Raw genomic sequence first — 11,157 nt, forward strand, 5'->3', positions numbered from 1 at the left:
TTTAGAGGTTGCAACTGGGTTATAACGACTTCCTGTGGCAGCGCCTGATTGAGAAGAAGCGCTTCCGGCAGCCTTGAATCACTAATGAACACACCAGCCTTCCGGGCCTGACGCGACCCTTGTCTCAGGCCTCTCGGAGTCGTACAGCCGCCCAGCCCCGCGCCTGCGACGTGGCAGCCCATAGTGGAGCCTCCTTGCCTCGGTCCAGGTCCAGATGTCCCTGTGTCCGGGCTGCCCCAGCATAAGGCGACCCCAGGACCCTGTGATTGGCGCCTGCGCCTGCTGACGGTGACGGAGGAGCCCCCCGCTAGGGACTTGGGCATTGCTTGTACTTGGTGTCTGTCCTTCGTGCTCCTTTTGGTGAAGCTAGGGGAGAGGGCGATTTTTGTTGTCACTTGGTTCATTCATTTATTCGTTCGTTCTTTTATTCTTTCCGAAACCGATTAATGAGGCAGCATAGTGTAGTTGTTAAGAGTGCAGGCCCTGGAGCCTGGCCGTGTTGATTTTCCCTCTCAGCCATTTCTGACATTAGGCAAGACAGTAAGCCTCAGCTTCCACATCTGAAAAGTGGGGTAATAATAGTATCTACTTCATAGAGAGGTTGGGAGAATTGAATTAACAGTAAAGGCAAAGCCCGGCATGTAGTAGGCACTCACTGTACTAAGATCACAGTTGTGAGAGATAGATGGAAGAATAAAATTGAGATAAGTACTAGTTTAAATATAGGGATAAATGCTGTGATGGAGACATGCAAAGTGCTGTGAGAATATAATGAAGGGAGATGTACTGGGGAGGTGATAGAGGGTGGTGACTTAAGCCATACTTAAGAATGAATACAAGTCTGCCAGGGATGTGGTGGGTGTCAGGGCATTTCTGGCAGAGATCACATCTTTAAGCTGTGAAAATGCATGGCATTCTCAACCTGAGTAGTCTGATACTGGTAGATCTAAGGTGGTCATTTTCTCCAGGAAGTTCCTCCTTTGTGTTTTCTCACTGCACCAGGTCTGTGTCTCTAGAACAGCTCTTACCACACACTTTAATATTGAAATGTCCTTTTTATGTTTTTCTCCCTCACTTCAGGGCAAGGATCTTGCATTAGTCTTTATCTCTTCACATGATACCTGGCATTCGGTAAATGTTTGCTGAATTTGAAGAGACATATGGGCAATGAATCTGGAAGGGTGAGTTGAAGCCAGACTGTAAACGTTGTTGAATGGTAAACCAAAAAAATTTTGACTGACTTTTTTCCAACAGGCAATGAGTTTAAAATATTAAGTCTAGCGTTACTGTAGAGAGTAGATTAGATATAAGGAGCTACTGAAGGAAGGGATATTCGTTAGGAGACAGCAGATATCTCAGATTCTTCCCTGTATACGTCAGAAGTTGAATGCCTAAGACCGTTTAGATTAGTGGTTCATAAATTTTTCCACCAGGACCAGTTAAAGGTTCCTATGCCTGGCATTCACAAATTAAGAACCACCTCGGGAATTCCCTGGTGGTCCAATGGTCAGGACTCGGCACTTTCACTGCCCAGGCCTGGGTTCTATCCCTGGTCGGGGGAACTAAGATCCCACAAGCTGCGTGGCACTGCCAAAAAAAAAAAAAAAAAGAACCACCTTTTCCTGTCTTTAACTCTCTGCCCTTTTCTCCTACTGATCCAGCACAGATGTGTCAAGATACTCTGAGAAGTATTCCAGGTCTCATTTAAGCATCTTGCCTTGCAAATCGTTCAGGACTGGGTATGATGGCAGTTCTGGTAATGAGTTAGTAGGGTGAGATGGAAAATATGGACACTATAGCCCCAGATACTCTTGCATCTATTAATCTACTGATGACCCAAACTCTACCTCGTGGTTCAGTCCAGTAGGAATTGTCCTAGTGTGTGATTGTGATGACTGGCATCTAACAATTATATTTCTCTTAATTTCTTCAGGGAGAACATCCTTGGTCCTACAGTGTTGCTGACACTGACATTTTTCTAAGTGGTCTTCAACTGCCTACTTTTTATGTAAATAACTGGCTAGACTTCACATTTTTCACTACAGATGCCCATAACCTGCAGTTGCTAGAGATTTTAGAACACTACTTTTAGGATATCATCTACATTTAACTTGAAAGTTCTTCCTTTCTTATTCCAAAATGTTGAGATACTGGGGAGAGATACCAATCTCATCAAGCCAGACCAACAGAAGTTCCTTTGACTTGCTCCCTCGGGAGTTCCGACTGGTAGAAGTCCATGACCCACCCCTGCACCAACCCTCAGCCAACAAGCCCAAGCCCCCCACTATGCTGGACATCCCCTCAGAGCCATGCAGCCTCACCATCCATACCATTCAGCTGATCCAGCACAACCGACGTCTGCGTAACCTCATTGCCACAGCTCAGGCCCAGAATCAGCAACAGACAGAAGGTGTAAAGACTGAAGAGAGTGAGCCTCTTCCTTCCTGCCCTGGGTCACCTCCTCTTCCTGATGACCTCCTTCCTTTAGATTGTAAGAATCCCAGCGCACCATTCCACATCCGGCACAGTGACCCAGAGAGTGACTTTTATCGGTAAGGCAAGGCTTTGCTATATCTTACTTTTCTCAAAATATCTTCCCAACAACCCTGTTAAGCAGGTAATCACATTTCCATGAGGAAACTGAGGATGAGAGTAATTGCCTTGGCCAAAGTTGCTCAGGTAATTAGTGGGAAGTCTAAGACTTGAACCCTGATCTTCCGAATCCAGAGTCTGTTATTTTTTTATTTTCTGATGCAACAAATATTTATTGAGTGCCTAATATGTGCCAAGCACTTTACTAGGAGCAAGGTACTACACTAGTTTGTAAAATAGGCCATGGCCTCATAGTCCTCAGAGTCTAGTCCTTCTGTTTAATTAAAAGGTATAATATGGGTTTAGCTCAGTGTCCTCAAAATGAGATTCATGGACTTATTCTCATACTATTAGGAATCTCCAAGTTCTATACAAGAATTTTTAATTGTGTATTTTCATTTTAATAACATAGTTTAAGAAATAATAATAGAAAAATGTTCTTGATCCTTGCTACTCAAAATCTGGTCCAAGATCAGCAACATCAACATCACCTGGGAGCTTGTTAGAAATGCAGAGTCTCAGACCCCCCCAGACCTGCTGAATCAGAATTTTCATTTTAACAAGACCGCCAGAATATTCATAAGTATATTTCAATTTGAGAAGCCCTGCTCCAGATCCTCTGAATGACTGCCTTATAACCTAGTGCTACTACTAGGTTTCAGTGTGAAAGTTTGCATTTGGTGCCAAATAATTACTTTTTCCTTTTCATTTTGAACTTTGTCAGACCTATAGAAAAGTTTAAATAATAGTACGACACACACCCAAATACCCTTCACCTGGATTCACCAATTGTTAACATTTTGCCACATTTACTTTCTCTCTCTCACGTATGTGTGTATACACACATTTACACACAAATATACAAACATATATGTATACATATAACATACACATAAGACTTTTTTTGCCAAATATTTTAAAGTTGCAGACATTGCAATGTATCACCCCTAAATTCTTCAGCATTCTTTCACCCCTAAATTCTTCACCTTATCCTAAGAATAAGGAAATTTCCTACACAATCCCAATAACCATTATCACATCAAAGTAAATGAACACTAATTAAATACTATCATTTAATATGCCTGTATTCAGATTTCTCCAGTTGTCTCCAAAATATCTTTTGTAGGTATGTTTGTCCCCAATCCTGGACCTAACAAAGATTCACACATTGCATTTGGTTGTTATACCTCTTTAGTGTCTTTTTTTTTCTTTTTGGAGGTAGAGTTGATTTATAATACTATATTAGTTTCAGGTGTACAACATCATGATTCAATATTTTTATAGATTATACTCCTTTTAAAGTTATTATAAAATATTGGCTATATTCTCTGTGCTGTACAATATATCCTTGTAGCTTATTTATTTGATACATAGTAGTTTGTACCTCTTCATCCCCTTCTCCTATCTTGCCCCACCCCCCTATCCTCTCCCCGCTGGTAACCACTAGTTTGTTCTCTAAATCTGTGAGTCTATTTCTTTTTTGTTATATTCACTAGTTTGTTTTAGAGTCCACATAAAAATGATATCATATAGTATTTGTCTTTCTCTGCCTCTTTAGTGTCTTTTAAGCCAGAATAGCTTCCCCCTTTTATAATACATGATACTAATCTTTTTTAAGAGTTTAGGTCACTTGTCTTGTAGGCTGTCCCAAATCAGACTGGATTTGCTGATTATTTCCTCAAGATTAGATTCAAATGAAATGTTTGGCAAAAATACTACATAAGTAATATTGTATATCACTTAGTGCATCTGCCTATTGATGGTAATAGTTGCTACTATTTTAATTGTCCCAAACTAATGAGAAAAGAACAGAAATTGACTTATTAAGTAAGGCTTGCAGTTGGGCCAGATGAAGGCCAGAAAATGTCGTGGTGTATTGTCTAATCGAAGGCTCTGAAGACATTGGAATAGTGAAAAAGGGAGGGAGAACTGTGTCGTTACATGCTTGCCCCGTGTTAGTATAGATGTGCCCAACTTCAACGCACTTACTCAGTGGGAATCAGTACCAAGTTTACATTTTGAGAGCAATTTACCTTTAACAAGATAATATTGTCCTTCATATTAAATTGATGCTATTATTTAGAATTTGTAGTTTCGTGTCAGTTAGGAAGATTCTGTGAACATCAGAAGTTTAAACATAGTTTTTTCTATACGTATTTAAGAAACTGTGTACAAAAATAATTTGCATCATCTATGGGGGTACGGGAAGAATTATTTTCCTTTGAAATGGGTCCACATATTAAGCAAAGCAATACTGATTTAGCTCTGTTTATTAGGCACTTCTGAAACCTTTAGCTTTTGGTCCAGAGACTGGCCATGGGAAATGATGATGCAAACAGTGAATGAAAAGTTATTAGGCAGTTGGTTTTCTTATGTTCCAATTTTTACGTGAATTACAGTAGTTGCTACTGAGCAGGTCACAGCAGCATGGGTGTGCAGCTCCTCAGGCACTCTGTACAGCAAGCACAGGGTGGCGCACTCCAAGTATGGACCAGGGAAAAGTAATTTTCTGTACCCTATCTTATTTTTATCTATTTACTTTGTCAGAGGGAGGCAGAAGATAGGAAATTTCAGGAGAGCGGGTAAATTATTAGGAGCTCATTAAAAGTTATTTTTAGGAGATCGGACAGTTTTTTGAGGTTTTTTGTTCTGTTTTGGAAAGATTAGGATCTTTGTCATAGTGATTAGGTGCAAAACAGTGTATTATTAAGAACATGGGGTCTAAAGGCAGAAGCTCTATCACTTAATAATACCAAAAATCTTTTGGCAAGTCAGCCCCTCTGAACTTCAGTTTCTTCACCTGCCGGATAGGAATGTGAAGAAATATGGACCCCTACCCACTTCACAGCATAAAACAGGATAAAAATGCTTTGTAAGCTATATATGTTTTAAATTGCTTTTATAAAATTGAGTTCCTTTCCCAGCTTTACAAATGGTCTGTTATAGTTAAATAAGAATCTCCTAATTGGGACTGTGAATTTCTAGAAGTCCATATATTGCCCAGCATGTGAGGAACCTATGTTCTGGTGAAATAGAGCACCACTGAGCAGTATCTGAGTTGTACTCTTACAATTAATCAGATCCTAAGAGTGATCAAAATCCAGCAGTTGATATAAGGAGAAGGAAACTTCCTTTTCACTAGATACGCTTTTATACTGTTTACTACAGGCATCTATTGCCTGTTCTAACTTTATGTAATTGGAGCAGCTCAGGGATATGACTGTGGGTTGTTGAGACATGCCCTGACAGCAACAAGATGACACTGGGCTATGTAACCTGCCTAGAATTCCCCTGGAAAGCTGAGCCGGTGGTTTGATTGGGGTTGTAAACCTCCTAGGGAGACAGGACAGGTCACCCCTTTGCAAGAGCACTAATAACACTAGCATGTCTCCACTTTCAGTGGGAAAGGGGAACCTGTGACTGAACTCAGCTGGCACTCCTGCCGGCAGCTCCTCTACCAGGCAGTGGCCACAATCCTAGCCCACGCAGGCTTTGAGTGTGCTAACGAAAGTGTCCTGGAGACCCTAACTGATGTGGCACACGAGTATTGTCTTAAGTTCACCAAGTTGCTGCGCTTTGCTGTGGATCAGGAGGCCCGGCTGGGGCAGACTCCCTTCCCCGACGTGATGGAGCAGGTTTTCCATGAAGTGGGCATTGGCAGCGTGCTCTCCCTCCAGAAGTTCTGGCAGCACCGCATCAAGGACTATCACAGTTACATGCTGCAGGTGAGAGGACCCTGAGGAGAAGTGGGTAAAGATGTGTAATCTAGGGGTGTCCAGCAGGATCCCTAACACTTGCTCTAGGGTGCAGAGCACAGGGTCTTGGAACAGAGTGGACTTATCCTGCTTTCCTCTCGGCCCTGACTGTTCCACTGGCCTCATCACTGACCTGGCCAGACTCAGGGGTCTCCTTTAGTCAGTGAAATTATAGCATGTGGTTAGCATGCTTTTATTCAACGAATATTTATTGAGTGCCTATTGTGAGTCAGGCACTATGGGATTCAGCAGTTAACAAGTTCCTTGAGCTTGCACTCTTGTTGAAAGGGAAACTAAAACAAGTAAACAAATAATGATCAAAATAACTTCAGATGGCGTTAAGTGCTGTGAGGAAGAAACAAGACAGAGTGAGGTGACGCTGCCCAAGGGTGCAGTGTGGTGGGGGAGACACCATTTTTTGTTAGAAACAGAAGTATCTGAGCTCTTCAACCCTTGTTGAAACCCTGAGGCATTTTGTTCACTGTTTCGGTTTCCCCAAATCTAAAATATGGTGGAATTCTTAACACCCAATCGTCTTTGCTAAGCGATCCAGATTTCCTACAGTGTTCATTATCTACCTGTGGTACCTATGTCAAATGTTAGTTTTTATAGCTAAAAATGTGATCTTTTGTCCCAGTTCTGATATAATAATACAGTCTAAATATTTTTCACCTTTATGTACCTTTTAATTAATGACATGCACATTCTCTGCTAAACATATTCTTTACATGTCTCTGTCATTTACGAATTTCAAACTCACATTCCTTCCTTTGGCAGTGATGCTTTATGCATATTCATATTCTGTTAGCTTTTCCATGGGATGCCACAAGCTGACTATCCAACTTGCTTTTAACTTGGAAAACTGACTCTTGCTTGCCAACAGATTAGTAAGCAGCTCTCTGAAGAGTATGAAAGGATTGTCAATCCTGAGAAGGCCACAGAGGACACTAAGCCTGTAAAGATCAAGGAGGAACCTGTGAGCGACATCACCTTCCCTGTCAGTGAGGAACTGGAGGCTGACCTTGCTTCTGGAGACCAGTCACTGCCCATGGGAGTCCTTGGGGCTCAGAGTGAACGCTTCCCATCTAACCTGGAGGTCGAGGCTTCACCACAGGCGTCAAGTAAGAGAAAACAACTTACGCATTTTGATTCTGGGAGATCTGCCAATCTCAGTACTTCTTGCGTTTTGGACTCAAACTCTGGAGATGGTAGAACAAAAGTGGGGATGGGCAGGAGAATAGAAAGTCTGAAAACAAATACAGCTTCACTGATCTACAGATACCAACATTCTCTTTGTAATTAAGGAAGAAAGGACTAGCAGAGCTTTACAGACATTCTTTAAAATTATTTCTAGTTAGGATGTAGATGCAATAAGTGATTACCAGAGTTAATTCAGCTGACCCAGCTGGGTGGGCAGATGGCCTCCTGTTCTCTGTATTCTGGTCTTTCCTGATGCTTGTACTGAATTGATTAAGGCAACTTCCAGATAGATGGAGTAATGTTAATTGCTCAGGGATGTTTGAATAGTTGGGGTTCCTTGCTAAAGTACCCCCAACAAGTTGGAACTGAAAGGAATTGAAATAGGGCAACCCAGTTACAGGCAGCTGGCCTCTTCTTCCAGATAGACCCTGTGATTACCTTCAGAACCAGATGACTTGATCCCTAAGTCAGTTAGATTGCAAATTAGTCTAGACACTCAGTTCTTTACAAATATAAATTGTCATGTCATCAATGCACAAATGATGCAAATAGCCAGTCCTCCAGTGTGGCCTAAACAGAATTAGGCTGCATTTTTTAAAGTATTGGGCAGAGAGTCTTTCACCATGGAAGACGTAATAACCACAGAACAGTGTTGCCAGAAGACACAGAGGCAGGAGAGCCAAAAAGAAATTGTTGCAGATGTAGGGGTCATGTCTCTTTTCAGCAGTCTGGGAACAGCTGCCAGCATTTCGTACTGGTCATTAACTTTTCATAATGTGAGAGAGGACCAGGGACCCAAACACAAGGCAGGAAAACAAGACAGCCCCATGAAAGGACAGGCCAATGTAACACCTGACCAAGAGCCCATGGTTGTGCCTGCCCTTGAACCATGAATCTTTCCACGTGCAGTTTTACTTCCCTGGTTTAGGGAAAATGGAGGTGGATGAGGTGGGGTAAAGGAGAGTGAGGAAGTGGAAAAGAAGATATTTAGAGTTGGTAACTGAGCAGAGAATAACAACCATATTCTCCAGCCAAGTAGAGAATCAGAGTGAAAACTGATCTCAAAGGTCATCAGTCGGCCCTGGGTGGTGCATGCCTCCTACTTTGTTACAGCCTTTTTTTAATATATATATAGTTTTTTTAAACAAATTTATTTTATTTATTTGTTTATTTTTGGCTGCATTGGGTCTTCGTTGCTGCGTGCAGGCTTTCTTTAGTTGCGGCGAGTGGGGGGTTACTCCTGGTGTGGTGCGCGGGCTTCTCATTGCGGTGGCTTCTCTTGTTGCGGAGCATGGGCTCTAGAGCGCAGGCTCAGTAGTGGCGCATGGGCTCAGTTGCTCCGTGGCATGTGGGATCTTCCCGGACCAGGGCTCGAACCCATGTCCCCTGCGCTGGCAGGCGGATTCTTAACCACTGCGCCACCAGGGAAGCCCTGTTCCAGCCTTTCTTACTGCTAGTTAGTTCTACGTTCTTCTTCCATTCCCAGGTACAGAAGTAAATGCTTCCCCCCTTTGGAACTTGGCCCACGTGAAAATGGAGCCGCAAGAGAGTGAAGAAGGCAACGTCTCTGGGCATGGCGTGCTGGGCAGCGATGTGTTCGAGGAGCCCATGTCAGGCATGAGTGAAGCTGGGATCCCCCAGAGCCCTGATGACTCAGACAGCAGCTACGGCTCCCACTCCACTGACAGCCTCATGGGGTCCTCCCCCGTTTTCAACCAGCGCTGTAAAAAGAGGATGAGGAAAATATAAGGCAGAGAGGGAGAGTTTCTCTTCAGACCTACAAGACCCAACAGAAAACCTTGATGTATTCTAATTCGTTTCCATAAACAGTGATTTGACTTTTATTCTTAAACACAGTGGGTTTTCCTGGTATCAGTGGAACTGGATTTAACCAAATAAGTCAGTCTGCTTTTTCCTTTTGCATCCAGTTTTTGTAGTTTTCCACAACAACCAAGCTACCTTTCACAGACATCATGACACTGGGATGGTAATCCAGAGACCAAAGCACTGTCCCTGACATCTACTGTGTGACTGGACAAGTGACTTAGCTTCTCTAGAGCTGTTTCTCTTGCACAACTGAGAAGAATCATACTGCTTGACCTACCTTGCAGAGATATTATGACGATGGAGATGTTAAGCCTCAAAGCTGTGCTTGAATAGACTCACAAGTAAATATATGCTGGTATCAGATGTCAATTTTTTTTTAACTTGCTTCATTTTTGGTCCAAGTCCCTGGGAATCCAGTGCTAATACCTAATAGGAAATAGCTAAACATTGCATAGCTTATTAGTAGTCTTTTTTTCAAACTGTTTTTGCTGCCCATGAGGTCGCCTATAAAGTCAGAGCGGTCTGTGGTAAACAGCCTTTTTGCTTATTCAGACAGCCCTCTACTATCTCAGCCACATATTTTCTTCTTCCTTGTCTAGACTTATTCCATGTATTTCCACCATCTTTATTTTCTTATTTCCATTCAGATTTTTTTTTTATTTTCACCACGTACACTTTTTGATAGCTCCTTTCATTTTTCTCCTTTGTGAATGAAGCAAACAGGACCTGTCCAAGGACAGGCTTATGCCTGTTTCATTTGTTGCATCTGCTTGGCCATCAGAGAACAGTCCATTCCTTTGCCAGAATTCTCTGCACATTGTGTTTCTACTGGATGGGCAGCCTCTAAAAGGATAACAGTATGCACCTTTCTGCTTTACATCATGTCTTGAACAACTTTACTGCTGTTACTCATCCATAGCAGTATCTGCCCTGCTTGGCATCCGATAGTCTCAATCAGTATTTATTAAGTAAATGATGTAGCACTGGAATAATCAGGAGTAATTAGCAAATGTGTGCATGTTAAACACTGCTGAAGTTTGGTTTGGGGGTGCAGAATACAAGTCTTGTGAAAGTTAGAGCACTCCTTTAGTGGAGACCAGAAATCAAGGCCCACATCATTGAGTGCCTTAAATGTCCAGCACTGAGAATAAATATGAATGCAATAGCAACAAAATGAGGTTATAATTTAAACTGTTACCAGATCATTTATAAGTTTGCTAATTGTACATCCTTGGCACATTTATCTAAACCCTTCCTGTTCCAGGCTTAGCTTCATTTTCCCTTATTTATTGATGAAAGTACACATCAGGTGGTCAGTTTCCATAAAGTAGCCACCTAGTATTTAATTCATTCACTTAGCAAACATTTATTGAGTACCTATTATGTACTGGGTCCTCTGCAAGGAATACACAGATGAGTAAGACCGTCTCTGCCCTTATGGAGCTTATAGCATAGGCCAGACAAGTTCCTCTTTAAGGAAAAAGTATACAAAGGCACTAAGGGAAAAAATCAGGTATGTTCAGAGTTTTGCTGTGCAAATGGTTTCCTCTTAAAGAACAGGTTCAAGTTTTTAGACCAGTGCTTCCCATTAGTTGTAGAATACTGAAATTAATTCTTCATGTAAAACAAAACACTTTTATTTTTAGAATGTTAGAGAATAGGCACCAGATGGTCAAGGTAGGGGTACTGTGATAAAGCAGGTCATAAGCACTTTGATATCTGAGATTCACCTGGCCTAGAATTACATCATAGGCTGTTTGAGTTAGAATATTGTTCTGAACTT

The 11,157-nt window shown here is 41.9% G+C and overlaps 1 protein-coding gene across 2 annotated transcripts; it reads left to right on the top strand.

The window, feature by feature from the left end:
* The first annotated feature begins 47 nt into the window (after positions 1–47).
* SUPT7L (SPT7 like, STAGA complex subunit gamma) lies at positions 48–9,743 on the top strand. 2 transcript variants are annotated; one of them, XM_007191353.2, is made up of 6 exons: positions 48–288; positions 1,081–1,181; positions 1,934–2,552; positions 5,993–6,317; positions 7,231–7,468; positions 9,034–9,743. In XM_007191353.2, the coding sequence occupies exons 3-6, from the start codon at positions 2,140–2,142 to the stop codon at positions 9,294–9,296; spliced, it is 1,239 nt and encodes a 412-aa protein (XP_007191415.1). In that variant the 5' UTR covers positions 48–288; positions 1,081–1,181; positions 1,934–2,139; the 3' UTR covers positions 9,297–9,743. The 2 variants fall into 2 exon arrangements, with proteins under 2 accessions (XP_007191415.1, XP_057414412.1); XM_057558429.1 differs by lacking the exon at positions 1,934–2,552.
* Positions 9,744–11,157: the final 1,414 nt, after the last annotated feature.

The sequence above is a fragment of the Balaenoptera acutorostrata genome, chromosome 12 (genome assembly GCF_949987535.1).
Source record: "Balaenoptera acutorostrata chromosome 12, mBalAcu1.1, whole genome shotgun sequence".
Classification (NCBI taxonomy): Eukaryota; Metazoa; Chordata; class Mammalia; order Artiodactyla; family Balaenopteridae; genus Balaenoptera; species Balaenoptera acutorostrata.